Source organism: Vigna angularis, chromosome 4, assembly GCF_016808095.1.
Source record: "Vigna angularis cultivar LongXiaoDou No.4 chromosome 4, ASM1680809v1, whole genome shotgun sequence".
In the NCBI taxonomy this organism is placed as follows: domain Eukaryota; kingdom Viridiplantae; phylum Streptophyta; class Magnoliopsida; order Fabales; family Fabaceae; genus Vigna; species Vigna angularis.
The window spans coordinates 2,216,452-2,242,738 of NC_068973.1; the positions used below are offsets into that span (position 1 = coordinate 2,216,452).

At 36.4% G+C, this 26,287-nt stretch overlaps 1 protein-coding gene, 1 long non-coding RNA gene and 1 pseudogene across 2 annotated transcripts; all 3 read left to right on the forward strand.

The window, feature by feature from the left end:
* The first annotated feature begins 4,175 nt into the window (after positions 1 to 4,175).
* Positions 4,176 to 7,330, forward strand: LOC108318866 (uncharacterized). Its single transcript, XM_052876294.1, has 5 exons — positions 4,176 to 4,586; positions 5,189 to 5,295; positions 5,839 to 6,315; positions 6,415 to 6,570; positions 6,702 to 7,330. Exons 2-5 carry the CDS (start codon positions 5,193 to 5,195, stop codon positions 6,710 to 6,712), a joined length of 747 nt encoding a protein of 248 aa, XP_052732254.1. The 5' UTR covers positions 4,176 to 4,586; positions 5,189 to 5,192; the 3' UTR covers positions 6,713 to 7,330.
* On the forward strand, positions 6,757 to 8,491 carry LOC108318859 (uncharacterized; annotated as a pseudogene).
* A 13,205-nt stretch (positions 8,492 to 21,696) lies between these two features.
* On the forward strand, positions 21,697 to 26,034 carry LOC128193382 (uncharacterized). Its single transcript, XR_008248383.1, has 3 exons — positions 21,697 to 21,902; positions 23,603 to 23,750; positions 25,157 to 26,034. It is a non-coding gene; the product is annotated as an uncharacterized LOC128193382 (long non-coding RNA).
* Positions 26,035 to 26,287: the final 253 nt, after the last annotated feature.

Sequence of the window (26,287 nt, forward strand, 5' to 3'; positions counted from 1 at the left end):
GGACCCTTAGCGAGGACCAGGACCTAAACATGGACAAAACAGATGGACCGAAAACTGGAAAATGGACAAACCTGAGACAAGACACTGAAACAAAGACTGATAGGACAAAATAAATTTAACGGGAAACAAAAACAAATAAGGAAAACACAGAACTAATCTAATTTTTTTATGCTTCTTGTTTTTCCTTTTATTTTTTATTTTTTTATGTTTTGCTTTTTTTTTTTTTTATGTTTTTGTTCTTTTTATTTTTATATATATTTTTTTATTTAGAAAATATGATGAGTGAGATGGAAATCGAGAGATACACGAGTCAGCGGTGGCGCCCAACAGATGATCAGGTCAAGATGATGACCAACATCTTCAACTATGGGGTCACTCATCCAAGCCGAGCGCAAGTCGTCGAGATCACGTCTCGACTAAGGACCTACGGAGATGCCAGCGAATACAACGTGCACTGCTGGTTCAACAACCACGGCAATCGGGTCAGGCGCTGGCAAGCGGAGATAGACCCCACTGGCACTCAGTTTTCACAACTGCCGCTATACATGTACGGTAAGAACTCTCATCAGATCTCAATTTTTATTGAAATTTTTTTTTTTTTTTTTTTTTTATTAACAAGATTTTTTTTTTTTTTGTTGAAAGAAAATGGCTGGGTGGTAATGAGGGCACCGAGGCTGTTGGACCTCTCCCCATTCCTATCATAATCGATCCAGAAACAGAGATTCCTCCGCCTCCGCTCGTGACTTTTCGTACCAGAGCTCCCTCAACGGAGCTCTCCCTTAGACCACCACAACCAGCTCGAGAGTTCTTTCATTTTTAAAGCTTTGTATTATTATTTTTTTTATGTTTTTGCTGGCCGAGTGTGGCCAGAATTTGAATAAGGCATGTAATCTGAACAAATTTTTTTTTTTTTTATGTTTTTATGTTTTTATGTTTTTTTTTTTTTTTATTATTATATGGCTTGTAATATTAACGATCAGAAATGATCGACCCCCGGACAACTTTAATTTCATATATATCTACTGCAATTTCAATTTCAGATCTGTTCAATTTCCAATTTTCCATTACTGTAATTTTTGCATTGATGAATGAAATATTTTCTTAGTCTAAAAATTTTCAATCAAAAACATGTATGAGACAACTAAGAAAATATATTTTCAATGAAGAAAATAAGGAAAATTGAAAAAATGAGATCTGAAGTAAAAATTTTCAATGAATTATTGGTATGAAATAATAAGAAGCTAAGGGCCGAGAAAAAAATAATGGACTACGCAAAACAATTTTTTTTTTTTATTTTTTGATTTTTTTTTTTAAGGATAAAAATTTGAAAACTAAGAAAGAAAAATCAATATACATATCAGAATACAGATTTGGCACGCTTTAAACAATTTTTTTTTTAACACAATTTTTTTTTTTTAAGATAACAATTCGAAAACTAAAAAGAAAAGGAAAAACAAACTTAAAAGAAAAACAAAATGCAGAATCTTCCCGAGACCACACTTAAACTACAATGTCCTAAACATGTTCTAAGCATAAGATCATCAATTAAAACACTAAACAGATAAAGGACAAATGCAATAAAAGTAGGAAAACAGGGAAGAAAGAAAGAGAAAACTCTCCTGGTCAGGGTGGCAGTTGCCAATTTTGGACTTGTAGGGAGAGGTTTTCCACTTCATGATCCATCACGGAAGTTTTGAGGAGGAACTGCTTCATCCTCCAGATTTGATCTAGCAATGAAATGTCTTCCACCGCTGGATCTAAGCAGAAAAAATTGTTGATGATTGGGTTCAGCAGGTGCCAATTGATTTTCAAACTGTTTTGTAAGCTTGCACCTTTGTCTTCAATCGTGGGTGTTTGTTGATGCAATACATGTACACCTCCTGCAACATGGTTAGTGTAATGTGGTTCCAAAGAAATGTTATGCAGAGGTATAACACCCAATCCCAATTCATCATACTGAGCCTTAGATACAACCTCATAACATGAATCGGTTTCAAATGTAGAAACAATATCTATAACAGGCTCAGATTCATGTTCAGAGGGAGACTTAAAAACATGCTCAACAACAATATGATTACAAGCATACCTATCATCAGCATAATCTTTAATAACACAGTCAACAGAATAATCAATTTGCGGTATGCTTTCCTCCATTTCCTTGAAGATTGGTAAAGTAGTGGAGGATGAAAGTAGTCTACCTGGTTCAGGATTATTGCTTATTCTTGCCTGGTCCTCAAAATCATCAGCATTTTCCTCAAGTGCAAGAGTGGCCATCTGCCCAATCTGATTACTCAGATTCTGCATGGCAGCTTGAGTTTCCTGCTGGATCTTCATGCTCTCTTGCTTGAACTTGAGATTCTGCATGGTCATCTGCTCCAATAACTCCTGCAATGTGGGCTCAGAAGTTGAAGGCTGAGGAATTAATTGAGTAGGAGCATCATACTGCTGAATCTCATATTGCTGGACTGGTGGAGGCATAAAGGTGCTCTGGAATGGTGGTTCTTGGTATTGATGTGAGGCATCGTACCATCCCAAGTTAGGGTCATTCCATCCAGGACTGTTGTTGTATCCATCTTGCACAGGGGAAAATTTGCTCAGAAACTGAAGCTCAAGATATCCCCAATCGGTAACGGATCCTAGAGGAAGAGAATCTTGTCAATCCTTAGCTGCTCCGTGTAATGAGTGTGGAAATGCCCTCAAGAAAATGTGATCAAGAGGGACATGTGGAGGCTTCATTGAAGAGCACATCTTGTGGAACTCCTCCAAATGTCTATGTGGGCATTCTCCGGCAAAACCATGAAACTTAGGGAGCAAATATATCAGTCCAGTGCTAAGAACACAATGAATATCATCCTTAGGTGGGACCGGCTCACGAGGAGCGCGCTCAGGAAATTGAGGATGATCATTATAATTTTCATCATAAAATTCAGCAGAATTAAAATCAGAGCAATATGCAGAATAAGAATCATATTCACAGACATTGGCAGAATAAGCAGTATTCACATAGCCAGAATAGATAGACATGAAAAAAATAAAACAAATAAAAACTAAATACTAAAAATTACAAAACAGATAAATCACAACACATTTATACATGTTACACGCACACAAAAGACAAAACATAAAAAAAATTTTTTTTTAAATTTTTTTTTTATTTAACAGATAAAACACATGCGACACACATACAGAACATCACATCACAACACAAAATAAAACACAACACAATTAACATGCTACAGGCACAAACAAGACATAACAATTTTTATTATTTTTTTTAACAACTAAATACACAACATAGCACAATAAAAATATAAAAGACAAAACATAGATTACAACCATGTAATAAAACAAAAAATAATTGGCCAAAAGCTAGAAGAAGTGCACCCGTGAAAACTTGGATTATTCTCACTGACGGCTGGTTTTTTGTGACACCATCATGTTTTACTCTACTTGTTCATTCCTTTTTAGGTGCTGCTAAATTTTACTGTTCTTTTATATATCACTTTTTCTTCTTTCTCGTGGTAAAATTCATTTATTTATATGAAGTTGTACTGTTAGATTTACTTTGGTGGTATACTTAAAGATCTTTTCATTTCCTCAACGTGCAAGTGGATCAAATAGTAAAACAAAAAATAAAAGAAACCGTCCATACGCATCTATCAATCATCTTTCTTTGACCTTTTACTTTAATAGAGATTTTATATTCTAAAGAACACTCAAAAGAAATTGTTATAGTTCCCATATTTCTTTTCAATGTTTATATATATAAAATAGGTACCGTTCGATCCCAGCCAATTGCATGCTGCCTCACTTTCAATTTGATGTGCTGATAAAAAACAGAACTTTCAATTTGATGTTTAAGTTTTCTTAGTGTATACGTGACTATCAATATAAAATACTAAATTTCATTTGAATGGTCAAAAATTAGAATAAAATACACACGGGTTCTTGTAGGTGGATATATGTAATTGTATTATTTTAATTTTGATAATGTTTTACATATATACTTGTATATTTGTGGCTTAAATAATTAATTATTTGACATATTTTGTACAGCAAATTTTGATAGTGAATAAAGTTATCATCTATTTATCTGAATGATTTAAAATATAAATAAATTTTACATTTTACATTTTTACAGTAGACAATATACGTTTTAGTTTTTTCATGAACAGGGTGAATTTTGAGTAATCTAACCATCAAAACCAACACATATAATTGTAGGTTGATCAAGTGGTGGAAATTTAATGAGTAATATGATGAGTGAAGGACAATCAATTTGGAAGCCACCATATTTTAATGGCAGAAAATACGATGAATGGAAGGAGCGAATGATAGTATACATTAAATCTATTGACTACAAGCTTTGGCTTGTGATTAAAAATGGACCCACAATTCCAACAAAGTTAGTAGATAATGAAGAAGTGCAGAAGAGTGAAGATGAATACGATGAAGAAGATATGAAGAATTTGGAATTGGAAGCAAAAGCAAAAAACATTTTATATTGTGCCTTGAGTCCAGAATTTTTTGAAATATTTTCAGACACTTTCAAAGTCAACCAAGCAAATATGGGATGGTCTTCAAAGGTATCTTATTTATTTATTTATTTTTAAGGTATTTGATAAGTGCTGCTGCTGATGATCACTTTTACCTTTTTGTTTTGTCTTTTTATACTAGAGCACTGATTGTTTTGTAGATTTCTAAACTCATATCATTACTTATTGAGATATCATAACTACTTTATATTCTTAATATTGTTATAGTAAAATTTAAAAATAATAATAATATTTTTTCTATGCTAATCGTATATTAATTTTAGTAATAGTGTTACTTTTTTTTATCATTTCAATAATCTAATCAATAACTTTTTCCACGTATTTTATCATTGTATCCTTCAATAACGTTTTATTATTATTATTATGTGAAATATCTAAAAAACTAATTATAGAATTTAAAAAAAATGTTAAAATGACACATTTTCACAACAAAATGAAATAAAAATGTTATTTTGCTTTTTAGACTTTGTACCCTGTAACCTTTCATTTAAATGATAAAATCCACAAAAATAAATTAATTAAATAGTAAATATACATTCAATCTTTATTTTTATTCTACATTTTTTTACTATTATTTTTCTCCCAATTATCCCCTTTGTTATATTAAATGTCGTGTATATTTATTTGTACAGGCAAATGATAGGTTCACCAACTCCTACAAGAGAACTGTCCGACAATACAACGGACTCAAATCCGGATCCATTTAAAGCTCCTGACCAATACTTTATAAACGGAACAGGTAAGATCAAAATGTTTTTTTGTTTTCTTGCCTTATCTATTCTTTTAATTATTTTAGTTATATAACTCTCATATTTTAAAATTTTCGCTAAATAATAGTAAATTTTTATGTTTTTCATCTCTAAATATTTTAATTTTTTTGGGATGATTCCTAATTAAAATTTTGACTTATGTTATTTCTGGAATATTTATCAATCAGCCTATAATGTGTTGCTAGTCAAATAATAGTGGTAAATGATGTATATCATTAATTATATATTAATTATTTTAGAATCTTTCGTAGTAATAAGAAATTATTTAATTGTATATTTTGTTATGTAATTATCATTGTTTTCGTTAAATGTAAATAAAAACTGACATGATATGAGAAATGTGTTAAAATTGAATATTTTATCGTGTTAGTTTGAAGGAAAAGTCTTTAAAGGAATAAGAATTAAAAATGGTAATAATATTTTTTGAGTTATGCAGTAATTAATAACCAAAAAGGATATTGTCAATTAATTCAAAACAAACAAAATCTTATAGAGTAAGTGTAATGTTTCAGGAGATTCTCAGGAGAAGTTTTTGAAGTTTTGCGTGCCACTTCACAAGTATGGTTTAGAAGGCAATTGGACAGAAGCCAAAGGGATCTTAGACAAAGATAAGAGACTGGAACATGCAGCAATAACAAGTGGTTGGAGTACATTATTGCATGTTGCTGCAGGTGCAAACCATGTTCACTTTGTGGAGGAGCTACTGCAAGTGCTGAGTGATAAACACATCGATTTGCAAGATAGCAAGGGCAATACTGCCTTCTGCTTTGCTGTTGCTTCTGGAAATATGCGCATTGTTGAATTGTTGCTGAAAAGAAACCTCCACCTACCCAGAATCAGGGGTGGAGGAGGACACACCCCTCTAAAGTTTGCTCTAATGCAAGGAAAATGCTACATGGCACAGTTTCTCTATGACAAAACCAAAGAAATATTTGAGGATTTAGACCGAAGATCCTTGTTCTTCACCTGTGTCGAGACCGGAAATTACCGTATGCAATTTTAATGAAATTTAATAATAGAGTGTCTAGAAAATTACACTCCTTTGTTTTACAGTAAAGCATGCTAAATATTTATCAAACATTTTTCAGACATGGCCTTACAAATGGCAAGAGAGTGGCCCAATCTAGCTTGGGAACGTGATCAGAATAATGATACAGCTTTGCATCTCTTGGCTCTAAACAAAAATCCTATGGATTCTTGCTGTCATTCTCCACAGCTTCCAAATCCCATCAAGATCAATCCAGGTAAATTCTTATATTCAAAACACATAAGCAAAATTGGGACACGTAACTTGAATTTTTATATACAGTGGAGCTTTCAAAATTTCCTTTTTCTTTTACATATGTTTCATTGCATAGCGGCCGATTTTTTGTAGTGCAGGAATGAACCAACTTATGATCTTTCAATTGGTTAAGTATCTCTGGAAAACCATGCTGCGCCACAAAACCCTCTCGGAGGCAATTGAAATCATAAGTGAACCTTATCAACTATTGTTCGACGCTGCTGAAGTTGGTAATTTTGGATTCTTATCAGAACTTATCAGTGCTCACCCCAGTTTGATATGGGAAGTTGACAACAAAGATCAAAGTATAATTCACACCGCAGTTTTGTTTCGTCGTGCTAGCATCTTCAATCTAATACATGAGATAGGGTCCCAAAAGGATCTTATACTAACTTATATTGTGAAAGAAGACGACCTTCATTTTCTTTACCGAAAATAAAGAACAACAATTTGTTGCATTTGGCTGCAAAGTTAGCTCCACCAGATCAACTTGAATTAGTTTCTGGAGCAGCACTTCAAATGTGCCTTGAGATAATATGGTTTGAGGTTCTACTTCTTTTACTCTGCATGCTTTTGCATTTTCACATTATACTATTCCTCTATAAATCCAGAATGTGTATAAAATGTATTATAGTTATATTTTACAATTTTTTATACTATATCTTTAAATGTGTGCAGGAGGTGAAGAAAATAATGCCTCAATCGTACGCAATAATGAAAAATTCTGATGGCCTAACTGCTCAGCAATTATTCACAACAGAACATGAAGGATTGCGAAAAAAAGGAGAAGAGTGGATGAAACGTACTGCAGAGTTTTGCATACTCATCTCAACTGTTATTGCCACAGCAGTGTTTTCTGCTGCGATTAATATACCAGGTGGTATTGATGATGAAACAAAAAAAACCAAATTTTTTGAACCAAACATCATTTTTGCTATTTGCAATATCAGATGGAGCTGCTTTCATCTCATCTTCGACTGCAATATTAATATTCTTGTCTATTCTCATGTCACGTTATGCCGAGTATGACTTTTACAAGTCACTACCCTTGAAGTTGATAACTGGACTCATAACTCTATTCATCTCCATAGCATGTATGATGGTAGCATTTGGCAGTGCCTTCTTCATAACATACAACTACGGTTCGAGGGTTATACCCGATTCAATAGCAGTACTCGTTTGTCCACCCTTGCTTTTGTATATAGCTCTGCAATTTTCTTTATGGTCAGATATCATATATTCAACCTTCTATTGTAGGACTCTATTTCGACCAACCAAACGTATGATCTATACTATTAAAGATATATAATAAATTCTTTACTCGATGTGTATATTGATTTTAATGTGCTGTTTTATCATTATGCAGCAGACTGCACTAAACTTTTGTGTTGAAATAAGACTGTGCCTGTTAAAAAAAACTAAGAATAATATTATATTTTTTTATATATATGTTTTTTTGTCTATTAAAAGAATTATATTATGGGAGATCATCGTGATGTCCAAATTATATATAAACACCACTTCTTCCTATATACAAATTATAGAAATTATGTGGGTATCAGGATATAAATACTTAATAATCACCACTTCCAATGACCGAGCTTTAACATCATCTTGGCAAAAATTTACTGACAAATGTAATCCCTTGCATCTGCCTCCGAAGCAAGCAATACAAAGAGGTCTCAAGAACCATATAACCCCATGACTACTTCTTAAACATCTTTTTCTTATGTATTATTTCTTCTTAATCTGTTCCAGCATTTTCTTTCCACACTTTCCATTTTGTTCACTTACAACACGATACTTATGGTATCACTTTATCGTATATTTGTTAATATTCTTCCAATTCTTAGTCACTAAGTATAAACGGTCGCTCACATCCTTTTCCACCCACCCAATACGTTATCATTTGTTGGGAAACAGCGGTACTTGTTTCCTCCTCTGTGAACCCCAAAATGGGCACTATGTGGAAGCGTAAAAAATGAAAGCGTAGGAAAAGAGAAAATTAACACTGGAAATTTTAACGTGGAAAATCCTCTCGGAAAAAACCACGGGACCTAGTCCAGAAAAATATCTCCACTATAAAAGTAGGATTACAGTGTTTCTCTCACTCTCTGAGGATCTCTCAATAAATCTCACCCTCTCGGATGGTATACAAAACTCTCACTTTCACACTCACAGTATCTTCTATTGTACTGTGTCTACACCTCTCGGTATTTCTCTCACACACAAAAAACTCTATTTCTCTCCTTCACCGTGGCTCTCTTTTCTTCACGGTGGTATTTTTCTTCTCTGTTGGTCTGTCCATCTTGCTGCCTTAGCTTCTCCATTTAAGAAGCAAAGAAGGTGCAAGAGTCCAAATTGAAGATTGGTGGCTTGGAGCATTTTACGGAAAAGCAAGGTGGGAGACAACTTCATTTTGGCTTCAACTTTCGGTGGAGTGGTAGAGAGAAAGTGGAGGGTCCCATTTTTGTTTTATTCCAACAAAACTCCCCCATAAAACAAAAAATGGGTCTTTCATCCCTTCTTGACTTAATTTAAAGGTACCAAGATACCAGTACCTTGGCAACAATCTTCAACCTTCTTGGTTGGTATTGACTTGGTCATCATGTCAGACCAATTCAAGTCTGTATGGATTTTCTCTATCTTCAATTTCTTCTCATCCAACGCTTCTCGTATCCAGTGATACCGCACGTCGATATGCTTCGAGCGTGAATGGAACATGGGGTTCTTGGTTAGATGAATGGTACTTTGATTATCACAATTCACCACATAATCATCTTGATCATGTCCTAATTCACTTAGGAAATTCTTCATCCATAGCATCTCTTTAGAGGCTTCAGTCACCGCTACATACTCTGCTTCAGCAGTAGACAATGTCACACATTTTTGTAGCTTTGACTGCCAAGAAACAGCTCCCCCTGCAAAAGTAATCAGATAACCTGATGTTGACTTCCTTGAATCGACATCTCCAGCCATGTCTGAGTCTGAATATCCGATTAGCTTTAGATCTCTGATAGTTGCATTTTTTACTATGAATTCAGTATTGAATTAGAGAAAATATCAACTCTTTCTCATCCTTTTTACCTTGTAAATCCTAGTTTTCATTTAGTTTAAGAAGTGGTTTCATCTTAAGCTTTAATTAGATAAATTGATCATTAACCCCTTTATTTATACAAGTTAATTAGTTGGAAGAAGTCTCTGCATCAAATGAAGAGTGCTGGAACCAGAGAAAACAAGAAAACAGCAAAAACAGCAAAAATATGAAGAACCAGAATCTGGAAAAAAGTTAGCTGGAGCGCCCTTTTTCCATGGGCGCTGGAGCGGGCTCTGCACCAGGACTGGAGCTAGCTGGAGCGCCCCCTACAAAAGGGCGCTGGAGCGCCCTTTTTCCTGTTTTCGCGCGCTGGAGCGCGGTCTCAAGCGCGCCTGCTGCTGATTTGGCAGATTGGGTTTATTTAACCCCAAATTAGAAGGGCTTTGACATCTTTGGCATCCCAGACACAAATTCTCTCAATTGGAGCGTCCAGAGGCGAGCTAGGAGCTGTGGGAACAGCCCTTCTTCATCCTTGGGTCCTCCTCCTTCTTCCATTTCCACCTTTGTTGTAAGATCAAGCTCTCCATTCATGGAGAGCTAGTTTCATTATTGTTGGGGATTGATGTAACCACGGATCTCTTATGTAAATTACAGTTGTTTTGAATGATTATATGCCTCTTTGATTAATTGTTAGTGTTTAATTCCTCTACTTAAAGCTTGTATGAGTAATTCAACCATATCTTGATCTTAGGGTTTGCTTGATATTGGGAAATATTGGGTGAATCTAGAACTGGATTAAACACCTAAAGGAAATTGTATCTAGGGATAGAACTAGGACCTTTGGTTGTCTTGAATCTCAATTCTTAAAGCGGATGAACTTGTTAGGTTTTCCAAGGGATTGGAGTTTAAGAAGTAAGTCTAGGCTCTTTCTACCAAGGGATTGGGTTTGAGTAAATTAGAAGATTGACATTGGCTAATTAATGAAGAGGAAGTGATTTTCTATACATAAGAGTGAAGTAGGTGAAATCAACCCCCAACAATATCATTCCATATCATTTCTAATCTTTCCATTTCAAAGTGTTTGCATAATCAAAGATCACTTTTACCCTTTATGTTTTATCTTTAATTTAATTGCATGAAAATCCCAAAAACATGGAATCATTCTTTAGTCTAAATTAGTTAGATATTATACGATTGTCTAGGACACGAGTCTCTTGGGAAACGATATCCGGTCTTACCGGTTTTATTACTTGAACGATTTGGTACACTTGCCAAAGTCTCAACAAGTTTTTGGCACCGTTGCCGGGGACCCGTGTTAAACTAGACTTTTGTGTGATTTTTAACCGATTTAGGCTTTATATTTGTGTATAATTTTCTATTTTGTTGTAATTATTATCTTTATTTTTGGGCTGACTTGTGGCACGAGTTTGGTTGTTTTCTAGTGTATGCAGGGAAACATCCGTACAAGGAGGACTGTGTCATCTGAACCACTCCTTGTGGATCCTGAGATCGAGAAAACAGCTCGTAGAAACAATAGTGACACCAGGAGACAGCGAGCTCTAAGTCAACAAGCTGCCCCGCAATCTTCATTTCCTTTCAACAATCAAGTCATAGAATCGTTTGATTCTTCTTCTGTGAACGGGATGGCTGGCGCAGGACCACCTCCAAGGAGAACCATAGGGGACTCAATAACCTACACAAGCCCGAGGAATTTCTCAAGCATTGTGAGGCCCACTATGAGTGACAAGCTGGCAGAAATGAAGCCTGCTCTACTCCAGCTCATCAGTTCAAACCAATTTTCTGGCCTGGACAATGAAGACCCTCATGCACATTTGGTCACCTTCTATGAGTTGTGTGGCACTATGGGTGTACAAGGGGAGGATGAAGAAGCATTGTACATGAGACTCTTCCCATTTTCTCTGAATGGCAAAGCAAAGGCTTGGCTCCAGTCACAGCTTAATCAAAGTCTTACGAGCTGGGAGGATGTAGAATACAAATTTCTAGCACGCTTCTTTCCACCATCAAAGAGCACAGAGGTGAAGGCTGCCATTGCTACCTTCGTACAAGGTGTAGATGAACCACTTTGTGAAACCTGGGAAAGATTTAAATCCTTATTGAGAAAGTGTCCCAGCCATGGATTCAGTCTAGAAATGCAAGTGCAAACTTTCTGTAATGGTTTGCAACCTCATACTAAGATGATACTAGACGCATCTTTTGGTGGTTCAGTACTCTTTAAAACTGCTGATGAAGCCATTGCTGTGATAGAAAATATGGCTTCCACTGACATGCGGAGCCAACATGGGAGAAATCCAGCACAGAGGAGAGGAGTGTATGAACTGAGTGCCCAGGATGCTTTACTTGCACAGAATAAGCTTCTGGCTCAACAAATGGAACTCTTAACTCAACATATGGCCAAACTACCTCAGCAGTTACAAGCAATGCAAGCTCAACCTCAACCACATCATCAAGTAATGAGATGTGATTTCTGTGGAGATAGCCACCCCAACGGCCATTGTCAAAGTCCTAGTAGTTCCCAACATGAAGAAGTCAACTATATGGGAAATCAAGGACGACAACACTTCTTCAACAATCATTTCCCTAATCCTTCCAATCAAGGGTGGAGACAAAATCAAGAAGCTTCTAGCAGTAAAAATCCGTATCAACCTGCTCAACATTATCCACCTCAAAATGATCGGACTTCAAAGCTAGAAGACACATTGCAGATGTTTATGCAGCAGTCCATCCAAAACCAGAAAAACACTGATGCATCCATAAAGAACCTGGAAGTGCAAGTTGGTCAATTGGCTAAGCAATTAGCAAACCAACAGGGTGGACATTTTACTGCAAATACTCAAGCCAACCCGAAGGAGGAGTGTAATGTAATATTCACAAGAAGTGGGAAAGAGGTTGGAAGAAAAGAAGAAGAAGAAGAAGAAAAGCCAGAAGAAGAAGATCAGAAAGAAAATGAAGAAGAAGAAGACATGATTGTTGAAGGGGGAGAAGAGAATAAAAAATCTGAAAAAGAGAAAAACCAAAAAGAGAAAGAAATAGTGAAACACCTCCCTTACCCAAAAATCCCATGTACTAAAGGGAAGGAGAAACAGTTGGCTCGGTTCAAGCAAATATTCGATCAACTTGAGATCACCATGCCATTGACCGAAGCACTGCAACAAATTCCTGCTTATGCGAAGTACATGAAGCAAATCCTCAGCAAGAAGAAATACTTAGATGAGGAAACAATTGAAGTACAGGGAAATTGCAGTGCCATAATGCAGAAGACTCTTCCTCCAAAATTTAAAGATCCAGGGAGTTTCACCATTCCATGCACTATTGGAAACCACGAGATAGGTAGAGCTCTCGTTGACTTGGGGGCTAGTATCAATCTGATACCCCTATCTATGCTTAAGAAGATTGGTGGTCTTGAAGTCAAGCCTACGAGAATGATGTTGCAGCTGGCGGATAGATCCATCAAGTATCCGTATGGTGTCGTGGAAGATGTGGTGGTCAAAATAGATAAACTCCAATTCCCGGTGGATTTTGTAGTTATGGACATAGAAGAAGATGTCGAGATACCACTCATACTTGGAAGACCTTTCATGAAGACAGCTAAGGTTGTCATTCATGTAGAAGAAGGAACAGTGAAATTGAAAAACCAAGATGAGGAAGTAACTTTCAACGTCTTTGGAGTTGAGCAGCAAAATCATGAAAAAGAGACTAGTATTGAAGCCACTGATGAAATTTTATCAATTACTAGTCTAACAGAGCAAGCTGCCAAGTTGGTCAAGAGGAGCTTCAGCTGTTTATCCCCAAGAGTAAAGGGAGAGGAAGAAGAAAAAGAAGAAGAACTAGTCCACCAAAATTCTGTGATAGCAAGCGATGAGCCCAAACCTGGAAAACCAGTGAGATTCAAGAATAGGTTATGGGTCATCAAGAACATAAAGATAAATGGAGTGCTTGAGATAGAGGCTCCATATTCTAGGAGAGTCAAGTTGGTGACTAGGAAATTGTTGAGAGGATGTTGGTGTCATGACAAGAAGAAGCATTCCAACATCAAAAATCAAACTTGAGCTTAATGGTGTCAAGCTAATGACGTTAAACAAGCGCTTACTGGGAGGCAACCCAGCTTTCTAACCCTTTCTATTTGTGTGATTTTGTTATTTGAGTGTGTTTTGATTGTTTGAATTTGCTTTAGAATGTTTTGATTTGATTTGGTTATTTTGGAGCATGTTAGTTTCAATTGTAGTTTATGTGTTGTTAATGGTTAACTAGTGTAATGTTGAGTTTTATTGTGTATTGATGTGTTTTAGAATTTTTCAATCTGTTTTTATGTGTTCTAGTGTGATTGAGTATGTTTTGAATGGTTATGTTGAGTTTTGGTATGTTTAAAGTGTAAAATTTGAAGCCTTGAGTTGTAGAATTAGAAAGCTTTGGAAGTGTGCACCTAAATTGGCATTCTTGCACTCAATTTCAATCCTTATGGATTTGATCAAGTTTGTATAGTGAAAACATGTTAATCTGGGCTGAATTGAGCATCAAGAAGTGCCAAATTCCAAAAATCGTAGGTGTAGTTGTGAAATTCTGCAAATCTGCAATCTGGTATGGCGCTCCAGCGCCCTCTGCTCAGGGGCGCTCCAGCGCGCTCAGCACGAATCCAGTTTTCTGGCATTCTGACCCATAGCTAGCTCCAGCGCCCTCTGTTTAGGGGCGCTCCAGCTAACTTTTTCCAACCTGACCAGATTTTTCAGCAACTCTATTTTTCTCTTCTGCTTCAAATTTTTCATGCTCCAGGCTGTGTTTTGTGATTTTTCTTGCATATTTAGTGTGCGTTTGACCTTGTGAACTCATGATCATGTGATCTAATGATTGTTTGTTACAAATACATACATTGTGAGCTCACATTTGCAAACTTTATTTTCAATCTTTTGTGCAGAAATGACTTCTTCATCCAACTCCAAGAGAATAAAAACAAACGCCGCCACAAAGTAGAGTTGTCAATAGAGGAATATGCGACCCAAGTAGCATGGCTTGGGGACCAACCCAATTTATTGGGGGAGGTGGTGCAGAAAATGAAGGAGTCTGACAATGAGCTACAAATCATGAGTCACAGGACCTTTTATTTTGCTTTCTTTTACTTTGGTTGCTAGTTAGCTTTTGTTTTTCAATTTTAGTTAAGTTGTTTTGGTTATCTGGCTTGTTAGACTTATGCTGATTCATAATGCTTATGGTTTGATTTGAAATGATGCTTGAGATAGGTTAATTTAGTTCAAATTGTTTTGCTTCCTTCATGAAAAAGTCTGAGAATGTTGTATGCTTAACTGAGATCATTATTCATGGCAGTTGCTTGATGTTATTGTGGAACCTCGAGTTGACCTTGTGAGATGTTGTGCCTTAGAATTTTCTTGTGAATGCTATCATATTTGATCACAATTGACTTTGCCTGAGTTTCTCTGATATGAACCATTTGCTTGTTAGTTGCACATGATCAAGGCCATCTTGCTCTCCTACTTCTTCCACATATTTCCAAAAGAAACCAATTCAAAACCTTTCGACCTTGATTGAGAAATGACTCTTTTTGAACCTTAAAGCCCAAATGAAATTTCCCTATTTTCCTTACCTTGAGCTAAATGGAGAAATCATCTGTACTGCAGGAGAATGGTTTAAGTTTGGGGGAGTTGTTATGAAAGGATGAATTGAGAAAAATTTGAAAGATACAAAAGTAACAAAAAGGAAGAAAGAAAAAGAGAGAAGGAAAAGAACTGAATGAAAAACAGTTGGGTGTAAGTTCGACATTGGTGGTAATCTAAGTGAAGCAAAAGAGAACTTTTATTCATGATTGTAATTGTTTGATCTCTTAGCTCAAGGTGCTTTATTATCCAGAAAAACCATGTTCCTTCTTAGCCCAGCCACAATACAAGCCAATGAAAGTCCTTGTGATGTTGACTTACTTGTGAATGTGTTTAATTTGGTTGAAACAAATAGCAAAGTTGATTTGTGTGACAATTTGATAGTAGAGTGATAGACACACATCCTTATACACCAGTGCATTAGAGTGAAACACCATCTTAAGTGAGGATTGGTTCTACATAAATTAGTAAAGCATCCTGCCATGACTGTTGATCTCTTGTAAACTATGGCATTTGATTGATTGATTATGTTGTGAGCATCATAGTGGAAAACTAACATGATACATATTTCTAGTTGTTTCAAGTTAAGCAATGTAGTATGAATCCAGCTGTAATCTTTGAAATATGTTTTGTTTGACAGTCAGATACCTTTTGCTTGAGGACAAGCAAGGTTCTAAGTTTGGGGGAGTTGATAGTTGCATTTTTTACTATGAATTCAGTATTGAATTAGAGAAAATATCAACTCTTTCTCATCCTTTTTACCTTGTAAATCCTAGTTTTCATTTAGTTTAAGAAGTGGTTTCATCTTAAGCTTTAATTAGATAAATTGATCATTAACCCCTTTATTTATACAAGTTAATTAGTTGGAAGAAGTCTCTGCATCAAATGAAGAGTGCTGGAACCAGAGAAAACAAGAAAACAGCAAAAACAGCAAAAATATGAAGAACCAGAATCTGGAAAAAAGTTAGCTGGAGCGCCCTTTTTCCATGGGCGCTGGAGCGGGCTCTGCACCAGGACTGGAGCTAGCTGGAGCGCCCCCTACAAAAGGGCGCTGGAGCGCCCTTTTTCCTGTTTTCGCGCGCTGGAGCGCGGTCTCAAGCGCGCCTGCTGCTGATTTGGCAGATTGGGTTTATTTAACCCCAAATTAGAAGGGCTTTGACATCTTTGGCATCCCAGACACAAATTCTCTCAATTGGAGCGTCCAGAGGCGAGCTAGGAGCTGTGGGAACAGCCCTTCTTCATCCTTGGGTCCTCCTCCTTCTTCCATTTCCACCTTTGTTGTAAGATCAAGCTCTCCATTCATGGAGAGCTAGTTTCATTATTGTTGGGGATTGATGTAACCACGGATCTCTTATGTAAATTACAGTTGTTTTGAATGATTATATGCCTCTTTGATTAATTGTTAGTGTTTAATTCCTCTACTTAAAGCTTGTATGAGTAATTCAACCATATCTTGATCTTAGGGTTTGCTTGATATTGGGAAATATTGGGTGAATCTAGAACTGGATTAAACACCTAAAGGAAATTGTATCTAGGGATAGAACTAGGACCTTTGGTTGTCTTGAATCTCAATTCTTAAAGCGGATGAACTTGTTAGGTTTTCCAAGGGATTGGAGTTTAAGAAGTAAGTCTAGGCTCTTTCTACCAAGGGATTGGGTTTGAGTAAATTAGAAGATTGACATTGGCTAATTAATGAAGAGGAAGTGATTTTCTATACATAAGAGTGAAGTAGGTGAAATCAACCCCCAACAATATCATTCCATATCATTTCTAATCTTTCCATTTCAAAGTGTTTGCATAATCAAAGATCACTTTTACCCTTTATGTTTTATCTTTAATTTAATTGCATGAAAATCCCAAAAACATGGAATCATTCTTTAGTCTAAATTAGTTAGATATTATATGATTGTCTAGGACACGAGTCTCTTGGGAAACGATATTCGGTCTTACCGGTTTTATTACTTGAACGATTTGGTACACTTGCCAAAGTCTCAACAATCTCCATTGCCAAAACACAAGCTTCTTTTGGCAGATCCTCTTAGATACCTTAGTATCCACTTAACAGCTTCCCAATGCTCCTTTCCTGGATTTGACAGGAATCTGCTCACAACTCCTACAGCATAGCCAATATCTGGCCTTGTACAAACCATTGCATACATAAGGCTACCCACGGCAGAAGAGTAGGGTACCTTGCTCATTTCTTCTTTTTCTTCTTCATTCTTTGGACATTGCGACTTGCTAAGTTTGAAATGTCCAGCAATTGGAACACGAGCAGATTTGGCATTGTGCATGTTGAACCTTTTAAGAATCTTCTCAATGTAATCTTCTTGAGATACCCATAGCATTCTTCTAGAACGATCTCTGGAGATTTTCATTCCAAGTATCTTCTTTACTGCACCCAGGTCTTTCATGGCAAAAGACTTGCTCAATGCCTTCTTGAGAGCAGCTATTTTAATTTTGTCCTTCCCTACAATCAACATATCATCAACATACAAGAGAAGTATGATGGACTCACCATTTTCATAATGCTTCACAAACACGCAGTGGTCTGCGGAGGTCTTCTTGAAATTATGTTGGATCATGAAGGAATCAAATTTCTTGTACCATTGTCTTGGAGCTTGCTTCAGACCATAGAGACTTTTCTTCAGACGACACACCAAGTGTTCTTTGCCTGGTTCTTCAAAACCCTCTGGTTGCTTCATGTAAATTTCTTCTTCTAGGTCTCCATGTAAGAATGCTGTTTTGACGTCCAGTTGTTCAATCTCCAGGTCTAGTGTTGCTGCTAGACCGAGAATTGCTCTAATGGATGTCATCTTCACCACTGGTGAGAATATTTCATCAAAGTCTATTCCTTTCTTCTGGTTGCACCCCTTCACGACAATTCGTGCTTTGTACCTTGGGCTTGGGTTGTTCTCTTCATTCTTGAGCTTGAACACCCATTTGTTTTGCAATGCTCTCCTTTCTTTTGGTAATTCTACCAAATCATAAGTCTGATTTTCCTTTAAGGATTGCATCTCCTCTTCCATGGCTTGCAACCATTTGCCTTTGTCTTCCGTCTCCATTGCTTCTACAAAGCTTTGAGGTTCACCTTCATCAGTAAAACTAACATATTCATCTGAAAAATACCTTCTTGACGGTTGCTTCTGCCTTGTTGATCGTCTCAATTGGGGTTCTTGAGGAGCATCCTCAATTGGTTGATCTTCTTCCGTCAGATTAGGTTGATCTGCTTCTTCAGCCATTTCATCAAGTTGTAACTCTGGTTCGGCTTGATGAGTCTCTCCCCCTGAGTTGTTCATTTCAATAGGGCTTTGATCACTTATCAGCTTAAGTGTTGGTTTCTCCACTTTCTTGATGTCTTGGATTGTCTGATCTTCAAAGAACACCACATCTCTGCTTCGAACAATCTTTCTGTTTGCAGGATCCCATAATCTGAAACCAAATTCATCTCTTGGAGAACCAAGGTATATGCACTCTTTCGCCTTAGCATCGAGCTTTGCTCTTTCATCTTTCGGAATGTGAACTGATGCCTTACATCCGAAGACTTTCAAGTTGCGATATGAGGCCTTTTTACCGGACCATACTTCTTCTGGTATCTTACCGTTTAATGGTCTTGACGGTGATAAGTTGATCAAATCAGCTGCTGTCACCACTGCTTCCCCCCAGAATGACTTGGGAAGTTTTGCGTGAGACAACATGCTTCTGACCTTCTCGGCAATCGTTCTGTTGAATCTTTCAGCTACTCCATTCATCTGAGGTGTCTTGGGAGGTACTTTCTCATGTTTGATCCCATGAGTCTTGCAATAGTGCTCGAACGGACCTCTGTACTCTCCACCATTATCACTTCTCAAACATTTCAACTTTCTGCCAGTTTCACGTTCAACTGAGGCGTGAAACTCCTTGAAGATTCGTAGAACTTCGTCTTTTCTTTTCAATGGATAGACCCACAATCTTCTAGAGTGGTCATCAATGAAGGTAACAAAATATTGAGCACCACCAAGGGACTTTTCAGATGTTGAACAAACATCTGAGTGTACAAGATCCAAAATATGCTCTTTTCTTCTTCCATTTTCAGATCTACGGAAGGACACTCTACGCTGCTTACCTGCTAGGCAGTCTTCACATAATTCAAGTGGTTGTCCTTTTATACTTTGGAGATGATCTTTTGCGAGGATCTCTAATCCCTTCTCGCTCATGTGGCCTAATCTTTTATGCCACAACTCCTTACTTTCTTCTTGAGCAACATTCGTCTCTCCTTTGTATATTTTTCCTTGCATGCAGTACAAGGAGCCTTCCTTCTTGCCTCGAGCAACAATCATGCTTCCTCGGCTAAGTTTCCATTTTTCATCTCCAAACTGGTTGTTCATTCCAGCATCATCTAGCTTGCCAACTGAGATAAGGTTTAGACGCATTTCTGGTACATGTCTTACCTCTTTCAGCACAAGTTTGTTTCCATTTTCTGTTGTCAAAGTCACTTCTCCTATGCCCACAATTTTGCTTGTGACATGATTTCCCATCTTCACTGTTCCAAAGTCTCCTTTTTGATACGATGAGAAGAATCCCTCATGAGGAGTAACATGGAAAGATGCTCCGGTATCTACTATCCAAGTGCAATCATCAAAAGCAATATTTAGATAGTTTACCTCAGTGATAAGGAACACATTCTCATCATTTGATACCACCGCTGTTGTGGTCTTTTCCTCCAACTTCTTTTTGGGATCTACCACATCAGGGTGTACAGTTTCATTCTTCTGATCTCTCTTCAGGAATCTACATTCTGGCTTCTTGTGACCATCTTTTCCACAATAGAAGCATGTCAAACCTTTGGAACGAGACTTGAATCTTCCTCGTGACTTTTCACGTTTTCCTTTGTTTCTGTGTTCACTCCTTCCTCTATTCTCAACAACATTGGCTTCTGAGTGACTACTCATTCCCCTTTCTTTCCTTCTGGATTCTTCATTCAGTAAACTGTCTGTGATGTTATCCAGACTGAGCTTTCCATCTGGTGCTGAGTTACTGAGAGTGACCACCAACGTGTCCCAACTCTCCGGTAGAGAACTAAGGAGTAGAAGAGCTTGTAGCTCGTCATCAATCTTCATATCCGCCTTCATTAATTGATTCACAATACCTTTGAAGGTGTTGAGATGCTCGATCATATTCTGGTCGTCAGTGTACTCCAACTTTACGAGTCGTCTGACAAGGTGAGCTTTATTTCTGGGAGTCTTCTTTTGAATCAAAGATTCAAGCTTTGTCCATAACTCATACGCATCGGTATAAGTCGATACATGCTCAAACAAGCTTTTGTCGATGTATTTTCGAATCATAGCCACTGTTTTACGATTCAGAATCTCCCAATCTTTTTCGGCCTTCCCTTCCGGAATTTCCGAATTTGTGATCGGCTCATACAAATCCTTGCAGTATAGATGATCTTCCATCATCGGCTTCCAGTAGGAATAATTATCCGCAGTTAGCTTGAACATGTCTCCTTCCATCTTGAATTTCACAGGATTCTGACTTTTTCGAACCGGTAGCTCTGATACCACTGTTGGGAAACAGCGGTACTTGTTCCCTCCTCTGTGAACCCCAAAATGGGCACTATGCGGAAGCGTAAAAAATGAAAGCGTAGGAAAAGAGAAAATTAACACTGGAAATTTTAACGTGGAAAATCCTCTCGGAAAAAACCACGGGACCTAGTCCAGAAAAATATCTCCACTATAAAAGTAGGATTACAGTGTTTCTCTCACTCTCTGAGGATCTCTCAATAAATCTCACCCTCTCGGATGGTATACAAAACTCTCACTTTCACACTCACAGTATCTTCTATTGTACTGTGTCTACACCTCTCGGTATTTCTCTCACACACAAAAAACTCTATTTCTCTCCTTCACCGTGGCTCTCTTTTCTTCACGGTGGTATTTTTCTTCTCTGTTGGTCTGTCCATCTTGCTGCCTTAGCTTCTCCATTTAAGAAGCAAAGAAGGTGCAAGAGTCCAAATTGAAGATTGGTGGCTTGGAGCATTTTACGGAAAAGCAAGATGGGAGACAACTTCATTTTGGCTTCAACTTTCGGTGGAGTGGTAGAGAGAAAGTGGAGGGTCCATTTTTGTTTTATTCCAACATCATTTTGAGTCAATCATTTTCTAATATTCTCCGTATTCATCGTATAGTACATTTATCTGAGAGCCTATATCAACCTCTTTACAACTCTAATGAGCTTATGTTTGCTCCCTTATTAATGTTAGTTACTCCATTCAACCTGAAACCTATATGCGTAAACTAATTATAAATTATTGAGATTATTTTTTCCAAAACATATATTGGAATTGTATTTTCTGTTTTGGATTTTATTTTCACGTCCGCTGACTAAGACTTTCTCTTATACATTATGCATATTCGTCTAGAAGCAACTTGGAGTTGAGGCATCCCTTACCTGGAAAGTGTAAATGCCAAAACCATGGAGTAACAGTGAGCAACAAATACAAAAGGAATATTCCAGAATACTTCTTCAATTGCCATAGAGCTACCTCTCTTCCTACTATATAAACCGTGTTCTCCTTCATTTAACATCACACCGCAGCACCATCATCATCTTCTTCTTCAGGCTTCTTATATTTCTCATCATCATCTTCTTCTTCAGGTTTCTATTTCTGCATTACTCCTCCTCTTAATTCTGCTCTTTACTTTTAACCTCCGCTCTCAACTTCTGTTGCATTGTGGTTAGATGATGCATGCTAGTATTTTATACAGTAAATATAGTGTTATGTTCTACTATTATACTTAAGATTTATATATATAGAGGTTGTTTGAGCATCTATGATATTTTCCTTTTAATTAAGTAACTTTTTTTCATTTTAATTCATGTTCTTTTATTTTTAAACATTAATGATGAGATTATAAAACTACAAAAATACTTCTTCTCAAGGATAGACATTTTAGTTTAAAAATATTGTTTTTTATATTTTTTATATGAAATGTAAATGATTAAGTCATACTTAAAAGAATGCCTTGATAAGAGATTATGCTTTCAAATGCAGCTTTGATTATTTCTTATTATTTTCATGTTGAAATTTTGTAACATAGTTTTAATATATTTTTTTATATGTAGAAGTCAAGAAGTGTATTTTTATAAACGTAACTTTAGTGTAAATTTAAAATACTATTAATTACTCATTTATATGAGTTTTAAATCAATAAGTATGTTGAAATTTCAGTCACACGTCGTTATATACGAAAGATTTGTGGTACAATAATTGGGCCAAAGGGTGGGGAAAGTGGGAAAGCAAATTTGAATTGTTGTCAGATACGACCATTCAATTATTGTACTCATTCTTATCTTCTTTTTAGGTAAATTTCACAGTTCTCATATTTTCACTTTTTTAAAAATAAAATATATATATTTCACAGTTTTTTCTTTTCTCTCTTTTGTTGTAAAATTCAGTTTCTCATCTTATTAAGCGTTCAAGTTTTATTTGGCAAATTCTTGCGGAAAAAATATTTTCACACATACTTTTTTAAAAATATTTGAATACAAAATACACGTATTATTTTATTATTCTGTTAATGTATTTTAGACTCATTAAAAAATTGAAAGGTACACTATTTCCAAAACTTTATGTTAAAATATCATTGGCCGTGTTATTATTTACAGGACATTTGCCCAATTGGCAGGACAATTGTCATTAGTATATTAACTTTTTACCCACCTAGTCAATTCAACTTTCATCACGTTTTTTTAACCTAAAAAGATAAAGATGGTGCTACCGAACATTTTGTCTTTTGTTCTTTTTCTCCTTCCAGAGCATGCGTTGTCTGTATATTTCTAAACGTGTACAATTACTTATAGTTTACTCAACAATGATGTAACATAAAAAGTTTAAAAAGAATTACAGACGTTTATATAAATTTTTATTTTTCCATCACATACTTATATACATTTTGCTATCCAACCATTACTATTTCGTAAATTCACTACTAAATTTTCCGTATATTTTACTAAATAACTTTTTTTTAGTTATATATGTTTTTTATAATGCTTAGCAATATATTCATTAAAATAATTTAAAATATAAATTGATATCATTTTACAAAATTGATCATTCAACGATTATCATTTTAATTTTTTTCCATAATATATATATATATATATTAATTATTACATATTTAATAAATTGATAAAATAATGTGGAAATGATATCAGCCTACACAAATAATTTAAATAAAAATTAATAAAATAATAAACTATATAATGAAATTTGTATTTATTCTACGTCTGTCTACTTCCTTTTCTTTTTTTCTCTATTTATATTAAGAATGTATATGCTTGTGTTGTGAATACAGTCTCTCAATATAGAAAGACAATTATACAGGGAAATGGCGGACTCTTCAACTTCAACATCACAGTCCAACCATACCGTAATATCCAATGCAGATCCTGTGAATGCTCCTGACCTTTCCTTTTTACAAGAAGAATTTTTACAAGAAAATGGTAAAATTTATCTTTCAAAAATAATTTTCTTCGTTCATCTTGGATAAAATTATTTTGGATTAACTATGTTTTTAGTTTTTGAATTTATATGTGAAATTAATTGTTTTTTAAAATTTTGATACATTTTCGTTATTAAACTTTAAAAATAAATGGATGTAGACCTTTTAATCTAATAACACTATTTTTTTTTTTGAGATATTAAATGGGACTCTAAATTAACATTTGAACTTGAACTTGAACGTATCAAAACCTAAAATACATATAACATTGGTCAAATATCAAGGCAAGAGAGAACATATGAAAGATCTCTTTGTTTGGAGTTGCTTACTTGTATTATGCAATCTCTTTTGTTAAATACGCAATATATAATACTTTTATATTAATATTAGATATTGCAAGAGATATGCAACAAAGAGAGAGAATATAAGAGATTTTCTATTTATAGAGAGTAATGGAGAGAGAGATTATAGAAGATTTTCTATTCATAGAGAATAATGGCTGATAAATCCTAGTAGTGATAACGTTGTCGAGACAAGACTTTGGTAAATATATCAACAACTTGAATATTAGTGGGAATGTAAGGTAGAGAGATGACAGTGTTGGTCAAGGATTCTCGAATATAATGACAATAATATACTTTGTACATTTATGAAACATTAGATTTGTATTATCTACGAATGTGTATATATACCTTCAGAAAACTAAAGTTGTTCCAAAAGACCACATAGCCACACAACTTCAGCATAAGTAGATGACATTGAACGTTAGTAGAAAATTTGGAAACACGATCTTGCTTCTTACACTTTTCAAGAAATGAAGGCACTACTAAGAAACATACAGCAACATGTAGTAGACCAAGTAGTATCTGAACAACATGCCCAATCAGCATCATTGTATGTCACAAGTTATAAAGATGACTCTTTGGACCACATGTAGGTGATTTTCTAAGGTATCGAATAATGCGACGAACAACAACAAAATGAAGATGATGAAAAGTAAACATAAACTGGTTGATATGGTGAACAACATATGAAATATCGATAAAGAGTGGGATCTAGTAAAATATCTTCTTTATCTTTCTGATGCTTGACATTGACTTCCATTGAAGTATCAACTAATATAGTTCTGTCTAAACTCGCCAATTGAATCAGATCTTGAATGTACTTTTATTGGTTTGAAAATATTCCATTAGATCGATGATGTACCTCCAATCATAAAAAAATAAGTGAGTTGTCCAAGATCTTGATAATGCTAAATTTTACCATATTTTAAGCATCATTTTAGTAGCAAAATCAACTCCTTTCTAACTTATAACTTGCTTAATCCTCTTGTTTTGTCTTGTTTTCTATATATTTGTGTTTTTGGCTACTTTGATGTACTTTCATCAATAATCCCTTATTTTGTAGCTAAAAATGAGCTTGGAAGACTCTCCAACAAACGATAGAACTGGACCAAGAAATTAGCACGAAGAAATGCCATCAGCAGTGCAAGAACGCTCGTCCTAGGAGAGCGGACGCTCGCCCAGAAGGCAGAAGAGCGGACGCTCGTCCAGAGTGGAAGCACGAGCGGACGCTCGTCCATGAGCTGGAGGACGTTCGTCCCAGATTGAGGACGCTCGTCCAGTCAAGCGGACGCTCGTCCAAGGAAGGAGGACGCTCGTCCCAGGACAGTGGACGTTCGTCCAGGCAGGACGCTCGTCCGAGGACACTCGTCCCAGAAGCGGGCGGTCGTCCAGAGGAGAGGACGTTCGTCCCAGGCAGAGGGCGCTCGTCCAGCCAGGCAGAAGTGGACGCTCGTCCAGCCAGCAGAGGACGCTCGTCCAGAACGCTCGTCCAGGAAGGAGGACGCTCGGCCAGATTGAAGGACGTTCGTCCAAATGCGAGAGGCTCGCGCTTGGGCGCGAGAACAGAGGGGCGCCCGGGCGCGACTTTTCGCCAGTTTTCAATTTTTCCAGAGAGTCTCGCGCCCGGGCGCGACTGACAGAGGGCGCCGGGCGCGACTTTTGCTGATGTGTCTATTTAACCCTAAAACGCAAAGGGGAAATGGTCTTTGGTCATTTGGAGGCGCAATTTCACAGCTGGAGCTCATGGAGGGCGTGAGGAGCTTGTGGGAACATCTCCTCCTCTTCCTTTGGGTCTCCTTCTTCTTCCATCTTCCATGTTGTAAGCTTTAAGGTTCTCCATGGAAATGGAGAACCAAACCCATCTTGTTGGGATTAGTTGTAGCCTTTGAATTCTTGTGTAATTGTTGAATGATTTGATTATATATATGCCTTTTCTATCAATTGCTAGTATTCTTGTTTCCAATCTTAAAGCTTGCATGTAATGGGAACGTTCATGGCTTGATTTTGGGGTTTTATGGATTATGGGAACGTAAGATGAAACCCGGAACTGAAATAGGAGTCCTTGTGGGTCATTGATTCTAGGAATGGAAGATGATTCACATGTTGTCTTAGATCCCAGCTCTTTAATGCGGGTTTTGCTTGTTAGATTGCCAAGGAATTGGGGTTTGATAAGGAAAACCTAGGCTCTTTCACC